At 39.0% G+C, this 26,807-nt stretch overlaps 1 protein-coding gene across 2 annotated transcripts in view; it reads right to left on the reverse strand.

Annotated features, from left to right (window-relative positions):
• The window catches only part of AOPEP (aminopeptidase O (putative)), a 310,178-nt gene that overhangs the window by 5,519 nt on the left and 277,852 nt on the right, over positions 1-26,807 (reverse strand). For both annotated transcript variants that reach the window (XM_069961757.1, XM_069961756.1), the window contains exons 14-15: positions 23,557-23,673; positions 711-797 (exon numbers count right to left, since the gene is read on the reverse strand). In XM_069961757.1, coding sequence (XP_069817858.1) covers positions 711-797; positions 23,557-23,673 — 204 coding nt within the window. The remainder of the gene's footprint in view (positions 1-710; positions 798-23,556; positions 23,674-26,807) is intronic.

Consider the following 26,807-nt stretch of genomic DNA (forward strand, 5'->3'; position numbering starts at 1 on the left):
TGGCCAGAGGCAGCACTGCACCTCAAGCCAAAACGCCCCCTTCCTCCCATATGACGTCACTCATCCATGGGGGGGGGGGTTGGGAGGATGAAGGAACGCTTGGGGACCGCACTGGGCCAGATAAGCACATGTATTGGGTGGGGTTTTGTGGCTGGAGGTGCAATGCTGCCTCCGGCCACGAGAGAGGCTGGCAGGACAGGAAGCCAATAGCTTCTTGCTATATCATTGACAGCACCAGGGGGGGGTAGATATAGTTGTTTTGCTAAATGACCCAATGAATCCTAACTATGCCCCTGGCTTTGCCTGCCCTTACACATCCACATAACAACTGTGTTTGTGGTGATTCTACATGAATGAAGAGCTAAGAAAATTGCAGTAATGTGAAAAGCTAGTAAATATGTTGCTTATTAACAGGGCATCATACTATCTACTGAAAATCAATGAACAGACATTCACACAAGAGTTACATGTCATATTATCTGACATGAATCGATATGTCAGTTCACTCTGCCCTTTACAGCAAAAAGAAATAGGTATATATTTCTTCCACCATCCATAACAGGAAAGATATTAGTGTATGGTACTTATTCCAGGTAATCTGGTAAGATATGGAAGCACCTATAGAAACAACCACTTACAGGAAACTATACTGGTACTCTATCGCTGGGGCTAGGAGGAAACTGTGAAAGCTGAAGGGATGAGTTACTTACCTGGTCCTGGAGTAGGAATGTCTCTACATCCTTATAAGAGGTGGTATATTTATGTTTTATAACCAGCTCGCACCATCTATGTCGGACCTATAAAATAAATTATAAATTATAAATAAATGATGGAATGGAAACATGCAAGTTTCTAACAATTCTAGTCATGTGCGTATAATCAATAACAAATATGAATATCTGCAGTTAAATATAGTGTATTGTATTTCTGTAATATTGCATTAAAAGGTATTATTTGGAGCTCTGTATCAGATATAATGATCCACAATCGGGTTTATAAAAGAAAAAGTAACAATTAGACAGTTTAAAGCGAGGATCATGGAGGACGCGTATAAAAGAAAAACTGATGTTTCTACTCTCTTCAGATCCATTCCTGGCTTTGTATTCTATAATTGCAATTAAAATCCTGAAGGTGTGGATTATAAAAGAATCTGTATGAAACAGCTGTCTATATTTTGTGAACTAGCAGCAGAATTATCATTTATGACCAGACCAGCAAGTATACCATGTGTATGTAATAAAGTATGTCTTTGATGTAGAATTAACTAATGTTTACATAGTCTAAATTAGCTAACCAGCGGCGGTGCTTCTGGGATGTGACATCACAGCCCCGCCCAAGCCAATCAGTGGCTGAGATAGACCCATTGTGGCCCTTGATTGGCTGATCAGGCCTGTGACTTCATGCCCCTGAATGCAACAGACAGCAGGGAACGGAGTTTCATGATACCAGTGTTGGCACATGAATGCAGCCAAAACCTCTCAGCTAACCCAAACCCGTCTCCAGGCTAGCCAGATTTGTCACAGTCAACAGCGAGCTTCCAAACTCCCCAGCAGACTGAGCCACAACTACACAACTACAGTTAAATGAAAAGTGAGTAATAAAACTGAGTAATGAAATTAAGATATACTGCTCTACTGGACCCAATCTAAAGGACATCAATGACTATTAGCACATGTATTGACATTTTATTTATATATAGTGACAGCAGTACATTCGCATGTCTGGATATCAAGGTCTATAATCTCAAGCTTGATAGGTTAAGCGAGTCCACCATGACAGGGAATTTCTTAGCCAATGAGAAGGACTCCAGACTTTGGCAAGACGCTGCATCAGTGTATTTTGCATTACGCTATGTGTAAAGTAAATAGTGTAAGTCATTAATCTTGTATAAAGAGATACAGAGACAGTCATGAAGGATAAACAAGATTAAGAAAGCATCTAACAGAAACAAAATGTCAACATCCAGTGTTTCTCCTAATGTATGCTGGCTGCTTGGCGTTCTTCTGACCATTTATCATGTTTGAATAGAGGAGCGTCTTGTCAGCTTTGCATGTGCAGTACCTGTATTTGATTAGACATGCATACTGGAGTCATGTAGACAGCTCTCAGCAGCTGTACATTAACAGGAATATGTTATGTCCCTTATGTAGCTCAGCTGACCCATTAATATGACTAATGAGTGATAAATGGGCCGAGCTGCTCTGGTAGATAGTTTTTCTATAGTATAATGTACAGCAGAAGAATTGTGGTAACATGTTAGCCACATAAATTTGTCATGCGTTTAAAGCATAAAGTCCCCATTATCGGGCAGGTTATAAATAGAGTATGATAGAGATGAGTAAAATCACAGTAAATTCAGGTTCGCAAAATCCCGGATGTTTGGCTTATGAGTCCTGGTGGCATTTGACTCTCCAGCCACCAGGACTCATAAGCCAAAACATCCGAACGTTTTGGGTTTGCAAACATGAACTTATTGTTTCGCTCATCTCTAATCAATATGAAGGTTTTTTTTTTCACAGCTAGAAGGCCAATAGGGTGAGACAACCTAGGAGTGCCTGGAGGCAGTCTGCTGTGGTGAAGGGTGATAAGGAGCAAGAAAGAAATAAAAAAGAAGACAAACTGGACAAAACCAAACTCTGGATTATTATATTGAATATTCAAGAAAAAAAAAAGGAAAAATCGTAAAAAAGTTAAATATTTAAGATAAATGCTACAAAGTAACACACAATCTCAGTGTAGAAGGAAAAGCACAAGAATTAACAAAGATATCATCATTAAACCAGCCGATAAGGAAGGAGCTATAGTACAAATAAACACATTAGATTACAACCAGGAAGCATAGGCAGCTTTTAGACACAAAAACTAAAAACTGATTAAAGCCCCTATTAAACAGGATGACTGCGAGGAGAAAACGGACGCTATCAGCGTTCATTTGCGCCTCGTTTCCCGCTCACTGCCGCCGGTATTGCGCGCGGCGGTAGCAAGTGGGTGAGTACAGGGGGGGGGGGCTGTGGTCTGCTCCTGCTGCCTCTTATCCGCGGAGGGGTGGCAGCATATCGCTGCTATATGAGTCCTTTGTCTTTCAACATATTCATGTGGGCTGATCATTGTGTTTTATTACACAAGATGATTATCGGCCGAATATGGCCGATAATCGTTCCGTGTAATAGGGCCTTAAGGAAGACCCCTACCAAACAATATAAAGGGGACTGTAGATATCAAATGTTTTCATTGTTGTACAGTATCATACGCTCTACTAAATCTAACACTGGAGATTGGCCAAAAATGGTTATATTGTTACCAGAAACCGTTGTCTTCCTAGACTTCCTTCTGTATGTATTTGTACTTTACCTGAAAGCATTTTTGGATTGGTAGAGGGCATTCTAAAACCTCTGGTTAGACAAACACCCAGTATTGTCCAGGACACTGGCAAAAATCACTACACACTAACAGCCCTACTTTCACTACCAGAAGGCACAAAACTAGGGGAGGGGTAGTATACTTACATTACACTGATCATTTGCTAATAATCTGGATGAAATCTGAAGATGACCTGCTGACTTTCCATAAAACCTTCAACAAGTTTTATCCATCAGGCTTACTCATAACTACTCTTAATGTTTAATCCATTTCTAGGACATGGCCAAATACATAAAAAACAACACTATACAAAAATTTGTCTAACGTAAACTAACAGGTCTTCCAGTACATTTAAGATGAAACTCCTTTCATTCAAGACATAAATAAGTTAATCATCAAAATTTCTTCACGCACAGAAGACAGACAACATCTTACAAGGATACTGATTATAGATTAATGGAGCCACAGGTCTACAAAGCAATTTTCTGGAATACAAACAGGAGGAGCATTTAAGAAACTGCCTGAAACTCACCCTGTCTGGTTTTCCCCACAGGAACCCACAGGATTTATTTTACCAGAGCTTGTTAAGCTATAGAACCTGAGATGTGATTGGTTGTTATGGAAAAAAAAGACAGTGTAAGCTTCCGGCAATTTATAATCTGAAAGAAACATTCCGAGATTCACGTAAAAACGTAGGAAATCTCATCGGCAGCGCCCTCTTGTCACCGCTAGAAGCTAATGTCTTCCCTTGTAGCAGTACAGAATGCAGGCCTGTACCCCATTTTACCAGCAAATGCAGTCCAAATACCCAACATAAAAACAGGACTACAAAATCACTGACATCCTCACATACAATCTACGCAATGAGAGCAGGAAAAGGAAAATTTGAGATGTCAAACCTGATAAGAACATTGCAGTCTCAATCTAAAGATTCGCATGCAATGGTGAGCAGAAATATATAATATTAGCCACTTTAGCTGACCATTATCTGTAAACTATACCCCATTCAGATGTATTACCCGTGGGCATATTTCCACAGCAAACTGCGCATCTGTATAAAAAAAAAATCTCCATTCTCTTACTATGACTTATCACAATGTGTATCACCCAATGGGCAATGTCTGAATATTTCTTATCAAATTTCCTGAAATTTGCTCTCCAAGCTTGTAAATATAATTGAAATTTATCATAGCAACCTGCTAGCAAAGAATAAGGATACCCCATAAATTTACCTGAAAACCAAACATACTCCTTGTAAGAAATAAAGACAAAAACACTGTACATGTCCAGTGTCCTACAGCTAGAAAATTACTGCCCGGCACAGAGCAGCCAAATGAAATACTCCTGCAAACAAGGCTTGTCATAATAATTATGTATTATAGCAAAGAATACTTAATTTTTTACATAGTTCCCACTATGATGTGTGCTTGAAGTTCTTGTTAGGTAAAAGCCGATTCAAGGCATGTGTTTACTATTTCAGGCTTAAAGCTATATGAGGCCTTCCATTTATTGAGCTGTTGCTTTCCCCCGTGAAACAGTTTTCTACTATTATGTTAGCTTTTCTTTGTATACAATAGGCATAATACACATTATGAGCCTAGGATGAATGCTCCCTGCTAACAGCTGAAGTATCACCATATACAATTCATATAAAGGCATCTAGCATACATAAAATCTGTTTTAGAAAATCCTTCTTCCCCTCAAGCACTTATGCTTTAAATTCGGTGTGCTTAAAACAAATATCGGGAATTCAGATGCTAAAAACGATGCATTAAAAACAAGATCTCCAGAAATCTCCCTGCGGTTTAAAGGAGTATTTTTTAATACAAAGGCACTTCTTGTTGTAAAATGGTCGATGCCATAATCTCTGTAACAACACAGGAAATGAAAGTGCTATAAAATATACATTTGCCTTTTTCTGCTCCTAACACACACAGGGATCATAAATCAATGGATGTAATAGGAAGATTGGCGTTATTATATCAATACTCAATGTTTTCGTACTTTGAGGACAAACGTCACTTAGAAATAGCCTTTCTATCAAAGCACATATTGTACATAATGGAGGGTTACACAGAACTGCACTCTTGCAACCCTTTAAACTGCATCCCCGTCCCTCAAGGCACATATACAGTTGAATACTGCAGTGGAGCAGGGAGCCATCAACTTCCCATACCACTGTACACTCTCGTAGACTAAAGGCATTTCAATTGCCACATGCTGTAACAGGCTTATAGATTGAGATGATCAATTTATTATAGGAACTGAGTTAAGTGAGTATTCAGAGTGTTTTGTTTTACAGATAACTTTCATGGGAGGAGACAATAGGGGACATTTTAATAATTTTTGGGGCACCAAATAGAATACTATTTTTAGAGGGTAAGAGGGTAAGTATAATTACAAGGGCATCAGTTGTTTTCAGAAGTTGCAGTTCTGGGTTAGACAGAATAGTGGTGGGATGGGAAGTTTAGGTAGGTGGTGGAACCCCCTTCTTCATCCATCCATCCATCATTCATCCATAGAAGTTTTGGTCAGATGAAGAAAACAAGGAAAAGTGAAGAGCTCCAATCATAGAAAAAATTACCAGTGAGTCACTGGATTTCTCTGTACTCTGTTTACTTATACAGTCCGGGTAGAACTGGTATCTGGTGGTAATATTGCTCTCTCTTTAGTGGTTTTTACTCAATAACAGTATGGTTTGACCATTGTATAGTGGTATAACATGGTATGACTATTACGTAGAGCTCACTAGGCCCCATATGTTCCATCACAACAAAGGATTTCCGTTGTCTATCTTTATAAACATGCACATAAAAATACAGGTGTCAGTTTCAGAGAGTCATTTTATGGAATGACAGGAAATAGCTGACAAAACTCATCTGTGAACACATCAAAGCTTCAAACCTAAGGCTGTGTTCACATGTTCAGGTTTTATTGCAGAAGAGTAGATGCCTCAGTCTTTCCTTTACACATGTCCTATATTTATAATCTGTGATTGGCTTTTTTATTCAATGATTTCAATCAAAAACCTGAATGTGTGAACACACTCCATATGCTTTATCATTCAGGCGAACCTCTGCCTAAATGGGAGCTTGACGAGTACTGTGCACAATGCATGGGTAATGTCAGACTTGTTTATGCACAACTGCATTACAGGCCATCTGAAAACATAAAAAAACTAATGCAAGGCTATAAATGGAACAATGGATGGTATTAGAAAGACCACATAAAATGTTGTATCTCCGTCAACCATTATTTGGGTTCCAAACATAATGTACAAAAGTCGCCGGTTTGACTATAAGAAAGGCAGATTTCTTCATGTTCTCACTTAACCCTTAAATTGGACATTGATAAAATTGGTTTCTTCTGGAAACACTTCTACAAGTGCAAACTGAGAGGCACCAGACATGAACTGGAGTTAATGGAAGCCCAAGCCACGCTGTCTCTGGAAAATGTACAACTAATAGGAAAGTTCCACAACCCGTCTGCTATGGAAATTGCACTGAGAAAGTTCAGATCAGCAGATCCATAATTGTGTTCGTAGACAGGAAAGTAAGGCAAGAAGGTATTTGGCAGACAAAAGGTTAACTATACCAGGCAGTTTGACACCATAAAAGTCAGTGCAATTAGTTTGGCCTTATTGTATTTAGCAGACCTATTGGTTGCATCATACATAATTCTTCCAGTGTTATCTGCCAGTGTACACTGGGACTGAACGGATGTATGCTGCTGGAATTAGGCCTTCGGTTAATGCAAGCTATTTCCTCTGTCCCACACTTGATGGGTTGTCAAGAAATGATGAGAATGTCCTCTCATCTGGCAGCTGGAAAATTCAATTAAATTAAACCGGTCACTGGCAGAAATTTGTCACAATGAAAATGGGGAAAACAAGAAGTGTGTTCTGCTTACTTTTTAGAACTTAGAAATGTTCTACACGTGTATCTATTTCCCATTATTCTATTATTCCCATTATCCTGCAAAGCTTAATTTCTCAACAAAACACACTATGGCATTGTACAGGATAAAGGATAAATCTCTGCAGTAGGTGTAAGAATAATAAATAAGCTATGCTCACTAACTTCAATCCCTGTCAGCTGCCGCTCCTTGTCCCTGTATGTCACCATTTCTTATGATGTGTCAACCTCACAGGGAGTTCCCAATAACTGAGGCAACACACTGCTGTGACCAGTGACTAGCCAAGCAGGCAGTTCCTGTGGAGACAACGCATCAACAGAAACCAAGAAGAAGCGGTGACAAGCAGAGACCAATAGCGTCTGCATGGCACCTGTGGGGGGATGGGGGTAAGTGTGTTATTTATTATTATTATGACACCACCCCCGCTCCATGGATTATCCTTGTACATTTTATTCATGCTTGTTGTCTGTTAATCCCATCCTACAAAGTTCTACTTCCTGTATAATACAATAAACCTCAAGGCTAGCCACTAGGCTTAAACTATGATGAGAATTCCTGCTTAGTCTGTGATAAGGAGGAGGCTGGTGGAGTTATCTGTACAGTATTAGGCTGGGTTCACACTATGTATATTTGAGGCTGTATTTGGTCCTCATGTCAGGTCCTCATAGCAACCAAAACCAGGAGTGGATTGAAAACACAGAAAGGCTCTGTTCACATAATGTTGTAATTGAGTGGATGGCCGCCATATAACGGTAAATAACGGCCATTATTTCAATATAACAGCCGTTGTTTTAAAATAACAGCACATATTTGTCATTAAATGGCGGCCATCCACTCAATTACAACATTATGTGAACAAATCCTTTCTGTGTTTTCAATCCACTCCTGGTTTTGGTTGCTATACAGCCTCAAATATACAGCCTCAAATATACATAGTGTGAACATAGCCTAAGGGTGCATTCACACGTACAGGATCTGCAGCAGATTTCATCTAAATACCTGAACAGAGCATCAAATCTGCACCATCAAATCTGCTGCGGGTCTGCTGCAGATCCTGTACATGTGAACGCACCCTTACAGTGACATCAGTGGATAGAAAGGTCAATAGATAAAGCTCACAGCACAGCCGCCCTCTCCTTTTCCATTTATGTAAATGACACTGCCCTGTCTATTGTTTAAAGCATTTCAGGTGAAATTATACTGTAAAATACATGAATGAAATAATAAAATTACAACCAGAAAATAGAAATAGATAAAAAAAAAAAAAGAAAAATGTTCAGTATATGGCTTTAATCATTAAATAAATCTAGGCGATTTAGTCCCTTTAAAGGGTTTATCCAGGCTTAGAAAAACATGGCCTCTTTCTTCCAGAAACTACACCACTCTTGTCCTCAGTTTGGGTGTGGGTTTTGTAGATCAACATACTACAGTACCATAAACAACCTGAGGACAAGGCTGGTGCTTTTTTGGCAAGACAGGAGCTGTGTTTTTTTCCCCTACTCTTAGATAACGCCTTTAAGGGTTTAATGTTGATCTAAAATGACAAAACCACTATCGACCAAGTTCTTTTACTTCTGGAAAAATCTACTTAATCTCTTAACTCCAAAAAGACATGCTTGCTCATATGAGTGCATATACGGCGAAAGAAGAGGAGGGAAAAGCTTACAACATGACCTCTAATGTGCAGGTCTTCTCTAACGTAAAGCTTTATAGGATGTTATAACTACAGAGCTACTCTCCAGAAGAGAAAGTACTTTTAGGCTGGGTTCACACTACGTATATTTCAGTCAGTATTGTGGTCCTCATATTGCAACCAAAACCAGGAGTGGATTGAATACACAGAAAGGATCTGTTCACACAATGTTGTAATTGAGTGGATGGCCGCCATTTAATGGCAAATATTTGCTGTTATTTTAAAACAACGGCTGTTGTATTGAAATAATGGCCGTTATTTACCGTTATATGGCGGCCATCCACTCAATTTCACCATTGTGTGAACAGAGCCTTTCTGTGTTTTTAATCCACTCCTGGTTTTGGTTGCAATATGAGGACCACAATACTGACTGAAATATACGTAGTGTGAACCCAGCTTCAGGGTGCGTTTACACGTACAAGATCTGCAGCAGATTTGATGGCGCAGATCCGCAGCAGATTTAATGGCCCAGATTAGATTAAAACTTCAAATCTGCGCCATCAAATCTGCTGCAGATCCTGTATGTGGGAAGAAATGCTCTGCATATATGGCATCTAATGGAGCATGCCATGGAAATGGAGACGGATAGAGGGATAGTAGAGGACTCACGCACATGAATGGAAACCATATTACAGCTCAGTACAAGATGGAGCAGTAACGCACATGTGCATGAGGAATAACACAGAAAATATAATAGATTCCAGAAAACATGGCATCAATTGACAAGACGTCATGTACTGACAGAGATGACATTTTCACTATGATTATGTTTTGAAATACTGTTTTTCAAATGGCAATTCTGACCGGAGATAAAGAAGTCAGCATAGTTTTCATAGATGGGTAAGAGGATAGGAATTTCTTTTTATTACTTGTTTTTTCCATTGCTTAGTATTAATATTAACATGTACATTGTTAGATACTAAACCTGAGGTGCTGGTTTAATTGGCGATACAATATTCTGCCTGTTCCAAAGCAAACAACCACAGATCAAAGCAGCATATACCCAACCAGATACTAAAATGTCTCTTCCAGAACTTTCCTGTCACACAGTTCAGCTTTGCCAACAAGTGAGCATATAAAAATCTATCAAGCTGCCAAAATATTTAATACATTAAAATGCCAGACAGCGTGACAGGATACACATCAATGTTTCCAACTACTCGTGATTCTCCATCACTACAGTCACAATATTCCAAAAACATGCACACAAACATCTGCCACCATCTCGGCGCACCAAGGACCAGGAAGTGTCTTCTGCTTATCCTGAAGTCCACTTACGTGGTCATCCTACTATCTCGCCACCATGGAAATTGTATTTTTTTTTGTCTGAGACGCCTGCAGCATATGTTAACTGTTCCAATGACAGTAAGTTCAATGTGATGGACACGGCCTTGTCATAAGACATATTCTCTTTGACATTGCTGTTTAAAGAAAGGAATGAGGCGATGCCTTCTTTGAAAATCTACTCAACATCACTTAAATAAAAATTAAAGCAAAAAGACACGTTCACACCACCTGTCGGGGCACAGCGGAGCAGCTTATAAACATTTCGCCCTGTCTCACCCGCCCAATCCAGATTTCATGCTGCATTCATTCGGAAATTCTGGAATGGGTTTAAATTACAACTAGAGAATGACACTAAGAGTCTTTGATTTTATAGGACGTGAACAACTCACTTCCCAGAATAGACTGCTTTGATATGACTATTCTTGGTGTGAGAATATATATTTATATTATTATATATATATATATATATATATATATATATATATATATATATATATATATATAGGCACACTATAATACAATACTTCATGCAACTCATAACCATAACACATCTGTATGCGTAATAGATTTGGGTTTTAACAGTGAACATTATTCCACTATATCTAGACATGGCATAGGGTGCATCTATAAATTTAGCTGCACTTAGCCTACACAAACCTATTTAACCTGATGGCCTCTTGTCTTCTTTCAACCTTTTCAACTATGTTACTATGTAACATACAGTTGTAGATTTAATAAAGACCGCCATTTAACACTAACTCTAAAAAGCTGTATAATCGGGGCACCCTAAGCTATATAATCACAGTAATATCTCATTTTTGGGGCTTTGGCTAAGTGGCTGACTGCTCTTTAGCCAGTGTTAGGGCTACTTTGTCCAATATCGCTGGTCAGCTTTTATAGATAACATGGCCTTTAGAAAGAAATATTTTTAATGATTTATGCCTGTTTGTCAGTAAACAACTTTATATATTTTTTTTAAACCCACACAAGTAGTGGGAATGACATACAGTAGACAGGACATACCAATATTCAGAGAAGAGACCATAAAGTTAGAAAAAGGAGGCTATGTCATATACATGCCCCTGCTGTGTGGTAACTGATGGATTACAAGGCATTACATAAGCAGCTGGACAACCATCTGTTGCAGCACTAAAAGAACAGTAGCAAATACTGAATACATGACTGACAACCATAGACTGATCAGTGACTGCTCCACTGATCATCAGGTGCTCAGTCCACAACAAATCACTCTCTAGTGTCATGTTTCCAGGAATATACCTATTTTTTTTACAATTGATAAGTGTAATGCTGCGTTTACACGGATCAATAATTTGCCCGATCGTACGATTAACAATTTCGAAGTAACAATTTATTTTTTTTATAACGATCAGCGTTTAGACGGAACAATATATCGTACGGAAAATTTGTTTTGCGATCGCTTAAGAGTATCGCGCACATAGGAAAAATCGGTGAATGACTGTTTACATGGAACGATCTGCGAATTTTTTGCGAAAAAAGATTTAAGAACATGTTGTGACATCCCCTGACGCCTAGTGCTCATTTGTGTGCTGACGTTAATGGATACTTTCTTTGTTATTGCTCTACTATTAAGTGTTAAGGCCTTCGGGCCTCAGCAATCTGTCTGCTTTATTCCTTCTTACAATGTACCTATCTCCTTGATTTATTCGTGATGTCGGCACTGTTGCCGTTTCCTGATGTGTCTTCTTGAAAATACAAATAAAGAATAAAAAAAAAAAAAAAAGAACATGTTGTAAGATCAAAATGAACGATTTCTCGCTCGTTGCTTGATCGTTCGCTGCGTTTACACGTACAATTATCGTTTGAATTCGATCGTTATCGTGCAAATTCGCAAGATAATCGTTCCATGTAACCCCTTCTACAACTGCCAGTGCTCGAGATCCTGACTATTTTACTATTGGAATTGTAAAATCTAGCTTCTATAGCAAAAAACAACAACAAAAACAACTGATGTGTGGTATAAACTTTACTAGATATTACCAATGTATCCATACGAGAAACCACAAAAACACCTAAAAACCTGATGTTTTATTGCAGACAAATAGCAAACAATTACAATAAATTGAAGCAAGGAGGTAAAAAAATTGGATAATGCACATTACTTTGCTAAATAGCAGATTATGAATGCTTTAAAACTATTAGGCTTCATGAGCCGTATCTTTGGCCCTAAGCTAAATAAACAGGCTTGATCCTTTGGTCTTTAAGCCTTCAATATATGAAACACATTCCCAGAATCTGAAAAATCTATGAGAAAAAGAACTTGGCACTAGGAACACAGAACAATTAAGGGGATATCTACCCACTGAAAATAAGGCGATGTAATTCTATTAAAATATCTTAAGAATGCATTTATTATTTTTCATAAGGCAATTTGCAGCGACCAATCTGCTGCTAATTCCAGGGGCGATACCAAACAAATCCACAGCCTCTGGCTGCATTCTCTAAATATCTTGTTAGTACATATTCACATTATCCATTTCATTGTTATTCCTCTTGCCATGTAAAAATGGAAGCTGCATAAACATGATTTTTTTGTGCCATATAACCAAAAATGTGTGCTTCCTAGATGTAATGAGAAAGTGATCAGTTTTTATCTTTGTGGCAGACTTACTTGGAAATGCACCAGCATTCTGGCATAAAGGGGTATTCCAGTGTCCATACTGTATCACCTATCCACAGGGTGAGGGAATGCATGTTAAACCCTCTGCAATCTCTCGAGTAAGGACCCAAGTATTGGCTATCTCTGGTGTCTCCATAGAGAATGCTTGTCTCATTACTCAGTTCGGCAGGGAGAGTCAGGTCCCCATTTTGGAGACTCCGGGGTTGGGAGTGTATGAAAATGCCCACTCTGGCTAATCGCATCTTTGTACTGCAGTAAAATATATAGTTATTGACTGCACATCTGTGTGAACAGGGGATGTGCGGCCAATAGCAATACATTTAAATGGCCACACGTATGATACAGTGAACAATTCATCGTGCCTTCTAAAGGCATTGCTGATCTCACTAAGCAGCACTCGTCTGCAGCCAAAGATCGATCAATGTAAAAGAACCCTAAGCATTAGACTGTTTTAGCATGTGTGGGTCATTGTCCTATCTACATCGAAAAGTTTCTAATACATAGCAAGCATTTAAGATGAAAACATGTTCTCCTTCTAAAAAAATACCTGTCATGGAGCTCAATCCCACATCCGGATAATTTATTTCATAGATGTCTATTTATTCTGGAGGGGAGTTGGGGGTCTGACCTTACCGATCATGCCCAAAAAAAAAATGGCTTGTCAAAAGAAACAATAGGTATTGTGTTTCCTTTCTACAGGATACATATCCTGTGATAAAATATTTTATAAATACACACAGACAACTATAAATACCTACTCTGCTGCAACTGTGGAAGAAACCAGAAGAAATGGTTGTAGATTTGTGGTTAGGGCATAAAACACTAGATGATGAATGGGGCAGGTTTATTTGGTACATAGCATTAGGGCTGCCATTACTATTGCTGCCTGCAGGTAATCCGCCACATTCCATTGTGAACTGGCACAAAGACCAAATTCTGTAAAAATGTATACATAAAGTGGTGGGCCTACATGTTTATTACAGCACCTACAGTGTAACCTAGACTACCTGCATTGAATGACATCAGTATTGGCACCTTTGGCCGCATTATATTATATGAAATTAAGGGCAGTTGCATGTTTCCTGGGTGGGGTAAGTGACCAAGCCCATGTCCAGGAACAAATTCTCCTTTGCATTGAGGTTTGGACTCGTCTTGGTCACTCCAGGACATTACATTGTTGTTTGTAAGCCATGCCTGCGCAGCTCCGACCTTATGTTTGGAGTCACTGCCTTTCTGGAAAAGAAATCTCTAGTATGTAACCAAGCAACATTTTACCAGTAATATTCAATGCACTGTGATTTTCTTACACATGATATTAACTAGAAATTCTTTCATAAAACATTAGGGCTATATTCACACGTAGGGGGAATTTTATCAAACATGGTGTAAAGTGAAACTGGCTCAGTTGCCCCTAGCAACCAATCAGATTCCACTTTTCATTCCTCACAGATTCTTCGGAAAATAAAAGGTTGAATCTGATTGGTTGCTAGGGGCAACTGAGCTAGTTTCACTTTACACCATGTTTGATAAATCTCCCCCATAGTCTTTTAGTCTTTTTTCAATCAAAACCAGGAGTGGGTTGAAAACACAGAAACTAAGCAATTTTTTTCAATATAATTTTGCCGTCTGTTCCACTCATGATTTTGGTTGGAAAAAAAAAGAAAAAGAAAAAAAATACTGACCAAAACACTGATGGAAATACTACGTGTGAACATAGCCCAAATGTGAGGATAAATAACGCCACTGTAGTAAAACTATATAAAAATATATTGTATATGAAGTTTGCCAACAAAAGAGGCAGGGGGTCAAAGCTAAGCCAGGAGGTACAATTGGTAGTGGTCTGCAGAACTGCTATTTATTAGCGAGATAAAGAGCAATACAATGGCCTGGTTGATGAAAAGAACAACTTTCTTTCATATACCATTTTTGTATGGCTTTATGAGTGCTTGTAAATTACAGCTGTGAAATACAATGCCACTGTTTTATAGTGCAGCTCTTTTTATGGGAGGACTACAGGCACAATGAGACATTTGTGTGCATGGCTCCATTCCACCCACACCATTGTTTAAGTCACACAGTCTGGTATACATTGCACACTGCCCTCAAGCAGGCTACACGTACATGCAGATTAAAACTGGAATTTGCTACTATTACATAACTGCCCCATTTGTACAGAAGTGTAAAGTGTAGTGTAACTCAAGAATAAGAAATAAATTATTTACTAGGATCAAGCAATTAGGCCGTGTTCACATCTGTGTCGGAGACTCCGTCATAGATTTCGTCACCAATGACAGAAAAAGAAAATTGCACAGCATGCAGCACTCTTAGCTTAGAAGGACAGACATCTTTCGCTGTACACTCCAGCCCTTATATATGCTGGAAAAAGCAACAATTACAATAATATATGGGCTGCATACAATGGCAAGTCTGCACTACCAGTATGCTAAGATTTCAATAGTCAGTGCTATTAAACCACACACGGTACATTATAGTTTTTCTCTTTGGGTGTCTCTTTATTTGGACACACAATTTCTTTATTCCTTACAAACATATACTAGGCCACTATATTTCAAATCCCCCGCCCCATACTATATACTAGGCCATCCCACAGATTTGTATTCACACAGGCAGTTTTGATGCATTTGTTTGTGTGCAAAGCCAGCAATAGATGCAGAAAGAGTTAAACTATAAAAAGCAAAGACTAGTAGTGGAAAGAGGGGAGAAAAACAGGAACAAGCAATATTGTAAAAGTGCCGATATACTGTACATTAGCGAAAAGTCGGACATACTGACGGAAACTGCTCTCCATAGAGAACACACGAACGTTTGGCCGTGCTGAATCTTCATGTGTATGGAGGGATTGAGAGTTATACCTTTTGGCTGCACAAACAGCTGGGTCCACAGCTATTGAGGGTGTATGGACGCCTTTTATTATATGCATAGTGAGGAAAAGACCTCCGGGGTAGGGGGGATGGCAAATGTAATATAAGTAAGGCCTCCATAACTGGCAGAGGATATATAATGTGTTTAGAAGAAGTGAAATAATAAAAATGGTGGAATTACTACTCCAGAGGATACTGTTCCAGGGTTTACTTAGCAGAAGCTGGCAAGCTACACAGAATCAGATGAAGATGGAGTGACCATAGCCAGCCGTAGAAACAAGTCATATCATGTGCAAAAGAACTATACATCACATGGGGTAAAAAAAAAATCCTAAAAATTATATTAATATCTCCCATGTTAATAGCACCCTGAATACATGCAGAAATGTAATCATTTTACTTTCAAAATATCCAGCCTCTATAATAAGGACACAGATGTCTGCATGTGTCATGTCTAGCTAATAGGCAATGTACATGCTTCTTTTCTCCCAATTTGCAGACTGGGATAAAATCAATACATAATTAGGCCAAAACGTTCCAGAACATAGGCATATCCTTCCCACTAGGCATGTCTGGTGCTACAGACACGTAGGCTCATTTCACAGCCTTACATGTTAACAAAAACGCTCCCAAAAACGGCATGGTGTTTATTTGACCAAAAATGTCCATGGCCAGATGTTAGCTGTAAGTCAATGGGATTTTATGAAATGTCATACATACTTGCTGTTTTTGGTTTTGGTTTTTATTTTGTAGCGGCTGGCATTTTTTTTGGAGCCCAGAAAAACACCACAAAATGTGAAGCCACTCCTATAAGGATTTCTTAAAACTGCCACAAGTAATGTGTAAGAGTATCTTTACACAGAGAGATTTATCTGACAGATTTTTGAAGCCAAAGCCAGTAATGGATTTGAAAAGATGAGAAATCTCAGTCCTTTCTTTATGACCTGTTCTGTTTATAGTCTGTTTCTGGCTTTGACTTCAAAAATCTGTCAGATAAATTTCTCTGTGTAAAGGCACCCTAAATGTTCCCTTATGATTCTCAGCGGATTTCACGCTGCTAGTTCGAAGCGATATCCACTGCGAGTCCCTTGCTGTCTTTCTGAATAGGGTTACATACTCGCAGCGGAATTGCCATTAATCATTAGTGGTCCACACTCTGGCCTCCTCCTGTGGCCAAAGCATGGACCAGGCAATGTACTATATGCACCAGGTCGCCGTTGGTTGAGGGCTATTACATACTCGAAGCGGAATGAAAATTTGTGCTGCGCTGTAATGACAGAGCCGCGCGGTTGCTGCATTACAGCATGGCGCATATCTGTACAGTTCCCCCGCTCCCAGCATCTTATCACAGATGCTGCCCGGCCGGGGGGAGAAGTCCGTTACAGGCATTCCACGTCCGGAAAGACTTAGGGCTGCATCTAAATTCTCCAGCCACATGAAGTTATTAAGACGACAGACATTTTTCTAGTCTACCAGCCAAAAAAAGTTATATTGAGGAAGGTTACAGCCTACCTATCCCTATGATGGAATGGCTGCTTAAGTACAAGAGTAAGAACTGTATCTACACAACAAATGTACACAGGGTAGACTTTAGGCCTAATGTCCCTTTAAGGCAAGCAACATTGGCTCAACCTTAATACGTAGCACACAGTATTATCCTTTCAGAACAACAACATTAGGGCGCAGACTGAAAGAGCCATAATCAGATAAACTTATTATAGAAGTCTATCCGAGCCGAGCAGCTGTGTCAGCCGGATCTTTCTATGATCTTCATTTATATTTCAAAGACCATTATCTAAATCCAGTATTCATACACAACTCCATTGTGCACGAGAGCCCTGTTCACTACAGTATTCATTAAATTAAGCATAAAATACAGACATTCTAATGGTTAGGAACGGTAGTAGTCTAAATACAGGAGGACAACTGTAGTAGAAAACTTTTTAGGCCCCTTGACCAAAAGCATACCTATCGACAAAAGAGGTGCTCCCCATAGAGCTCTTTTATATGAAGATTTTTACTAAGTTAGGCTTATCTCCCATACACGGTAACTGTGGGGTGGGGGGTCCACAGAATTAATTACTCTGTCACTGACACAGGCTTTTATATTACATGAGACAAAAGGAGGTGCTGTTGTTTTTACTTAAGATGGTGGCAGGCCCCCTTGCCTACAAAGCACCTATACAGTTGCACGTATGCTATATCCACCGCTGCCACAAACACAATTATTTGACATTTCAACTGAACATTCACTCATTGACTAATTTGTGTCTATGTTAGCAAAATCATTGCTTCAGATTGTTCCTCTGATCTATGCTAGATTTATTGGCTTAGGGCTAGGCTTGCGATGCCATGATCATCTCTGCATTTTACTGTCTCTCTATGTTCCCACACAGTATTTTTGCTCAGTATTTTGGTCAGTATTTGTCAGGAGTGGATTGAAAACACAGAAAGGCGATGTTCATACAGTGTTTAAATTTAATGGATGGCTGTCATTTAATGGCAAATAACGGCCGTTGTTTTAAAATAATGGTCATTTTTTGTCATTAAATGGAGGCTATCCACTAACTTTTCACAGTGTGTGAACATCGCTTTTCTGTGTTTTTAATTCACTCCTGGTTTTGGTTGCAAAATACTGACCAAAATACTGAGCAAAAATACTGTGTGGGAACATAGCCTTACCATGTATAAACTATATGGAAAAATAAGCAAACATACTAGACAGGTGGGAATGTATCAAAGCTTTCACCCAAAAAAACTGTACTGCAAATTTTGCACAATGCTTTAAATGTTTGTGGAATGATTTTACATTTTTTAGATTTTTTTTTAAAACTCAACCTACACAAAAAAGTATTGATAATCCCCCGCCCCATAAAAGTTAACTGTTAATAAAAAAACAGAAATGAGTACATTATTCCATACATAAGTATCAAGCACTCTATCCATAACATAACAGTAGTGATGCTCACTGCAATATTTCTCGCTTTCGGAATAGAACTGGTAATATCAGTGCAATCTGAGCGGACAGACAGTACTTTAAAGTGGACTGGGGGATGGATGGGCTTATATCGGTAGACTAAAAGACCTGTCAATTATATCCGTTGCACAGAGCTAACAATGTTATCTCCACCTTGGAGAAGTCTATGGAGTCCTTGCTATCACCTTGACAGATAAGATGAGAGCGGATGATAAGGACTTTGTAAAGGTCATAGTGTCCTATTCTTTGGGGGAGCATACATACTTTATTGACAGTCAAGACTGATCTTTTCTCTTCTGCGGCCAGGATTGTTTTTTTTGTGTGGGTAATGAAAACCCAGTGACTTGTAAGTCTTACTTCACTGGCCTGACACACCAGAATGAGATCTGTCCTGCTTTTATTCCACACTTCCCCTTCGCTCTTCTCCCTGTTATAGAACTGACATTTCACTGGTATTCGGCCGGGATGAAAATACATTCTAATTTCTATATATAGAGAAAGTATGTTTGCATACTAATTAAAAATAACAGTCTGGCAACTGTAAATGTGGATAAACAATGTCAAAACGGCTGGAATAAAGGGAGACAAATCTCGACTGCCCTATAAGGATATTTAGTGCTCACTTCTGAACTCGACCATATTTGTTCTTTCACCCTTTTTAAGTATCAGAGGATATGAAAAATCATCAAAAAGAAAAGCTCCTGCGGAAAGGGAGTGAAAATACCTAGTAACGTAAATAAACACATTCCTATGTGTCTACATCAGCAGACTATTACAATAACGTTGTATGCCGCACAAGGCTGAGGAGGTGAGAAGCAGGCTTTTACACAGCCTATAATGTATGGGGGAGAAGGGGAGTAGTCACAGAGTCACTCTGTAGGAACATGGAGACTCAAATTCTATGAACTGACTGAGCCATAAGTGCAGCAAGTGAGGCTTCACTTATATAGCTGGCATGAGCCGAATAGTATATTATGATACATAAGATGATTGGAGAATGCAGCAGTCAGCTGTCCAGGCATAACATCATAATCCTCCCAAATCTGTGCCCACTCTATTTGTTTTCTTATGCAATTTCACACATACATTTTCAGGACTCTCAAGGGAGGTTTATATACTACCAATATAAGGAAAGCAAAGGCCTCTATAATGGTGTCATAGCGGACTGTGTGAAATTCATTATCGTTCAGTGGTCTCCAGAAGGTATTCTAGAATTGGGCACTGTCTGCACAAAACATATATACGCAGGTTTTGAAGCATAAAATTTTGTCAATTTTTGCATTTTGCAAGGCTTTTATGAACATATACAAACCACCCCGGCTTAGATTACATTCAGTAAAAGGATGAAATGGGAATGAAAGGTGTCTGAAGATGTAGACCCTCACGAGAGATAGCTGGGGATGTTGGTGAGTGATAACAGATAAGGACTCAATATCTCCCGCAGCTGTTTACACCATCTTTATTTTGTTGTCAAAGAAAAGGAAATAGATAGTGACATACATTATAGCCTAGGTAATCCCAATTTGTTTTACAGGTATGCATTAAATGTATCGTGTAAGGATTAAGCAATAAGATAATGCATTGTACTTTCCATCACACCATAATGTAATGGAAGGATGAAAATGTGAAACACAATAGAGGAACGTTTCTCAGAATATCTCATAGAACCTCCCTTTCCCAAATATCATTCCAGTTATATTGGCCGCAGGACTTCAAGAAAACATCCACATGTTAGAAACAGAACCCAAGAAAATTCTGAATTCACTGCCTGTGAATATCTGTAAATTCCTAAGCAGTTACTCGAAATTCTCTCCTTGCCTTATTTGTTCTTCATTCTCCTTCCAGACTCTTAACTCCTGCTTCTCCCTGTGAACTGCCTGACATAGTCCTTGCTGGTATGTTACACTACAGACTCTTTCTACTTCCCTTACAAAAGTCTGCTGCCTGATAAGCACATGAAGGCTTGGGATTGTTTGTCCACAGCTAGGAAATATTCCTTGTCTCTGCTCCCTGGCACAGTACGGAGAGGCAGTGACTCCCATATAAGGCTCTATTCACATTACGTTTATAGCCTACCTCTGAGGTATACATTGGGAGGATCCCCTTACATATACCTCTGAACGAGGACTGGGACACATTCTACTCAATAGACATATAGTAGGATATGGTGCTAATAGGATCATTTTGAAAGAAAAAAAATTATATATATATATATATATATATATATATATATATATATATATGCAGAGCTGTATTTTCCGGCGTATAAGATGACTTCTTAACCCTGAAAAATCTTCTCAGAAGTCGGGGGTCGTCTTATACACCGGGTATAGTCGCCGCATACAGTGGGGGAGCTGAAAAATGGCCGCATCCCCACCATATGTGGTGACCACCATAAAAAAAAAAAAAAAAAAACAGTTTAATCACCACGCGTCTCCCGTCCCATTTCCGGGGCAGGCAGTGCGATACTGCCTGTGCCGGAAGTCCCCGAAGCCTCTGTCATTCTCCCGAAGCTTTCCTGGCAGCCGAGCATCTCCAAGCTTCTAAAATGAGACGCTTGGCTGCTCGGGAGAACTTCGGGGACCTCCGGGCGTAGACAGTGTACGTCACACTGCCTGCGCCGGGAACGGGATGGAAGACCCGCGGCTGCTGGGAACGGGTCACAGGTGGGTTAACTGTTTTTGTTTTCCTTTAACTGCAGTTAACCCCTGCCTGACCGCAGCAGGGCTCTAGCTGGTAAACCCTGCTGCAGTCAGGCAGGGGTTAACATTTTCCGGCGCATAAGTTCAACCCCTGACAATCTTCTTGAAAGTCAGGGGTCGTCTTATACGCCGGAAAATACAGTATATAGATATATATATATGTGTATATATATCACAGTCCAAACACAAGTTTTACTGCATGCCTTTGTAGGTAATAGCATTCAGTAGCAGATTATAATAGGTCAGTTTTTAGGGTGGCAGCCCAAACAGACTTATACTTTCAGTGGTGTATTGTTTCCTGGCTACAATTCTGACATGACTTAAAAAAAAAAAATCTATTGTGTATCTATGAGTACCACACTAGTGCTGCCATAGTTACAGTGAGGTGGAGGGGCCCAAGCTTGGTAACCAGCCAGGGGCCTAAGGAAAAGTTAATCCGTCCTTGATAGCATTATGCCATCCAAACCACAAGAAAAGGCTCACCAACATATTTTAGCCAAAGGGCACTATCTTGACTTTTGTCAGGTGAAGGGAACCCTGTAGATATGTTTGCCTTATATGTTGGGAGCTATTTTGCAATGTATATGCAAACATGGAGATAAATACATGTTTTGATCACTTGTAGTTATACTTGGGAAGGCTCAGTTGTGCCAAATTAATACATGCAAATGGCTGCATATTGGTTCCTCTGTTTCATTACAAAACAGGAAGAATAATAGGACATCTACAGGATGAATGAGAAGGGTTGCCTGGTATGGACAAGAAGGTGAATACCCCAACGTTAACTGATGACGGGTGGTCAACAACTGGAAGCCTTCACTGTTAGCTGCAATCCTTTCTGTTGTAAGGGCAGCTTTTGCCAGGTGTATTATACAAATAAATAAATATATTATTATTATTATTATTATTACTACATTCTTCAAATCCTGCTGTTTATTCCCATTTGTCAATGTTGAGGAATAACTCTATGAGGTAAAATGCTCCTCCTAAGTAGCGTAAGATGGAGAGCAGTTATTCACATCAATATCAAGAGTTTTTGAGACCATGTAGAGAGCACAGAGGTGAGAAAAAGCCTGCAGCAGCGTCACTTTTTGATAGCATGAGCCACAACAGGAGACCACGTCACCTTTTAGGTCTTAACTAGAGATGAGCGCAACTTGAGCATGCTCGGGTCTGATGGTTTGGCATTTGATTACCAGGGGCAGAAGATGTTGGATGCGGCCCTAATGCTGCCTGGAAAACATGGATACAGCCATAGGCCATGTTCACACACTTTATTTGGCTGTTAAACAACGGCCGTTGTTAAAAAGCACTGCTTAATTGCATAGCAGTATACATCCTGTATACACTATGGCGGTTGTTCTCTGCAGCCACATAAAACAATTGACAGGTCTATTTTGTACGGCCGCTGTTAAGTGAACAGCAGCCACAAAAAATTGCCTGTGCTCACAGTATGGCTCTCGGCCGTACTTTACACTGTGGTCTATGGCTATTTGGAATGCAGGCACCATTCCAATTAAAATCAAATCATGTTCATCCAACCGATACTGCAGTATCGTTCAGGTGAACATGTCAGACATTGGACGTTGTTTGACACAGCTGTGTCAAACAACGTCCAATGTTCATACACTGTGTGAACATGGCCATAGGCTGTATCCATGTTTTTCCGGACTCCCTAGGGTTGCATTCAACGTCTTCAGCCACTGGTATTCAAATGCCGAACCATCAGACTTGAGCATGCTTGAGTTGCGCTCATCTCTAGTCAACTACCTAGAGAATAAAATTACAAGGAACTAAACATCTTAAACCCTTTAATTATGTAGGTCTTAACAATATATGGTGTTATAGAATATCCAACTAGTTTCATTGATGACAGGTGTGTTCTGTGAGGTGACAGGGCATTACAGAGACATGTAGGGTATATGAAGAAACAGATGGTACAATGAGATGATCTATTTCCACAGCTTCTCATTCATTTCACAATATAGTTGAAGCTTTGGACAATGACAAAATAGTAATTGGGATTTTATAGTCTGATAATGGTTCCAAATACAAAATTAAAGCGAACATGTGGATCTCACCTCTGCATCCTGCTCCTGCAAGCTGTACGTCTTCTTTAAGCACTGCAGTGTTTTTCCACATAATGTCTTCTCCTCCAACAGTAAATCCAAAAGCAAAACCAACTGATCTGGAACAATCTGTGAACAAGTAAAAGGTGTTATTACACTAAAGGTAACATAACTAATCACATACAATATTCTCCTCCAATTGTACTCTGTTAAAAGTCTGCTATATTATGTACAAGAAATCAACCACACACATTGAACTGGAATAGGAACACAACAATCCTAAAGTATAATTCATCATATAATGAAACTCAGTCATCACCCCTGTCACAAGCAGAGCGCTGTTTGTTCTATTGTATGAATGTGATTAAAAAGCCGTATTTTACAGCTGCCAATATACTGTTAGATGCGTAATGCAGAGGCTCTGGATAGGGGAAAAAGTGGAAAAAAAATAAGCCAGGCATACACTGCTCAGCGTCTTGTCACTTGTTCCTAGGATTGAAGTGACTAGGCCTAGTTGTAATTCTAGGTGAAGCACGTCTGTAAGTCCTCATCCTGGAAGAGACAGCTTCGTGTAAACAAGTAGGCCATACCATATGATAAACACATAGATCAAATAAAGATAGCTTTCTAAGTAGCCATTTAAATAATTTTCCAATTTTTCCACTCATAGTGGTTTTAGCCTCACCTAGGATGAACTAAAAAAAAAAAAAGCCACCAGAGTTTCAATGCTTATAAAGCTTATGAAATTAGTTTCATGTCACAATTTTACAGAATGCAGAGACGCGATTCTACGAGGAAGACTTTATAACGTTACACTGAGGAAATGCCTCGCAAACTGAGAGAAAGGAAGTGGGAAATACACACATTCACTATTATTTTAAAGACAAAACCCTCAGCTGGCCATAAATACATGGGTTTCTTTCTAATGCTCCTATTTGATCCTCTACAAGTCTGATGGGTTCATGTAACGCTCTCCCCATGTGAATCTCTGCCAATTGCGTATTCTATATGACTAGAGACCAGGTGTTAGAGCCCAATATAAATTACTAAATTACCCAGTTGCCAGACAGCTTATGACAGCTCAAACTTTCCTAACAATGGCTGCCCTCAGGCTTCCTATATCTAATCTTACCACACAACTGACATTTAAATTATACACCATTTGCATTTTGCTGAATGCGTTTCGGTTTGAAACCCTGTTGTCAAATTTCTGCCCTCGAGGGCAAAGCCTTTTTATCTCCTAAAATGTAGGGATAAGCTATCAAGAAGCCAAGTTATTATTCAGTGGAGGCCAGATGTGGCCAGCATCACTGAGGGGGATCAGGTATCCACAGGTTAGTCTAAACACCACTCGCTGCACATATGGAAACATTGTTCCAATTTACATCACTCCTGTCACATAGGTGATACACTTGCTGTTTGTAACAGGCCTCATGCTCTCAATGGCAGGCAGCCATTTAGGTTTAAAGAGAGTGTACACAATTATGAAACGTTCAAAAATGTTTACAACTTTTAAAAATTTAAAAATATATTTAGTGATGCGCTACTGAGAAAATCTATAAAGTAATAACATTGATTATAATACTATAGTATACCTGCTATGCCATTATTATTACCGAAAAACTTTCAATGATGAAAAATCATGACCTTAGTATAAGTGGACGTTCTGCATTTCCACAGTATAAACAACCTCTAAATACTTAAAGCAATTAAGAAAAGACTACTACAAAGTGCAAGTAAGTTATGTATGAGTTTTTTTTATTTCTTGGCAAATACAATGAGCAAATATAGTTTAATGGAGATGATAAAAAATTAGGATATGAATCAAGAAAAAAGATAAGATTAGAATGTACAACTAGTGATATATATATATATATATATATATATATATATATATATATATGAAAAATAATATATATTTTTTTGGTCCCTAAAACACTAACTTCTTCATAACGTCACTCGTATGGAGCTGTACTCTTAATAGAATTTACCAAAACCAAAAGTAGGTTTAAATAGTTTGGAAACAAAAAAAAAAAAGTAATAATAATAACAACCAAATCCATATATGCTATTCGATGGATGTAAACAATGGCTGTACTGTAAACCAAATGCTACAAATTCTGCCATAAAACCTGCACAAATGCGTTTAATCATAGCTCCAATATAAAACCAGTAGTTTAATATTATATTAAATTCAAATAAAAGCCTTGCAAATAACGGAGATAACTTTAAAAGAAAACATTTACCTGTTGCATGATCTAAACTAAAAACCAAGATCCCAAAAAGCTACAAGTCTAATGTAATATGTAATGATAGTTCAATGCAAGTTCTATCACAACCCAACACTAAAAGCAGACAACAAATAAAAAAAAGAAGTGAAAATAATTCCATAAGGCTTGGAGAATTCCTAATCTTCAGCCTGTAAATGGGCGACGTTATCAGACAGGAAATTCAACCTGGCATTTGTGCAGAGAACTGAAACAATTAAAAAAAAGTTAAAGAAGAAAACTCCCTATGTTATATAAGAAGACAGACTTGTGGTTGCCGGACACGGCCCATCTGTCTCACAGAAGAAGAAGAAGGAAAAAAAGCAAGACCACCCACAAATCCCAGTCATGATCTGTCAATCCATACATTACAGCAGGGCAGTCAATGGCAGGTTCCAGGTCTGCACTGGAGACAGTTACATACTGACCTTTCTACAAGCATGAAATGTGACATAATTCTGCACTTGAACATCCCCAGCTCAGGAGTGGGGATCATATACATCGCACTACAGCTGGCATGCTGAATATCCCATTTGGTTCAGGCTGCACTTCAATGAGGGTATTGAAATCCTCCTCTGAGAGAAAATGTGCTGTGGACTAATGCAGCGAGCGATTGATAGTGGCGTGTTTTCTATTATTACTCCATTATCACGCTGGGATCTGTGCCTAAATGAGGCATACTTCCTCCCTGATGCCATTTCCTTTTATCCTGCCTGTAGTCTAAAAGCGGATCAATGGGAGTAATACATATGATGTCACTTCAATTTACAGACACTGCCTCCCTCTTTCTCATAGTTCAGATAGATCAATTCTTCCCAAAAATGGTTAAGAAATGCTTACGGCTCTTCTTCTACCAGAAAAGGGTTCTCTGCTATATTTATCCAAGTTACTACAGCAAGAAGTGTTTATACTGAATTAAAAGGGAGAAAAGCGAACATGAAAGTGGCATGAAAAGGTTGTGCAGGCGAAAAATCCCAGAGAAGAGCAAATGCAAAG

Source organism: Dendropsophus ebraccatus, chromosome 3, assembly GCF_027789765.1.
Source record: "Dendropsophus ebraccatus isolate aDenEbr1 chromosome 3, aDenEbr1.pat, whole genome shotgun sequence".
Taxonomy (NCBI): domain Eukaryota; kingdom Metazoa; phylum Chordata; class Amphibia; order Anura; family Hylidae; genus Dendropsophus; species Dendropsophus ebraccatus.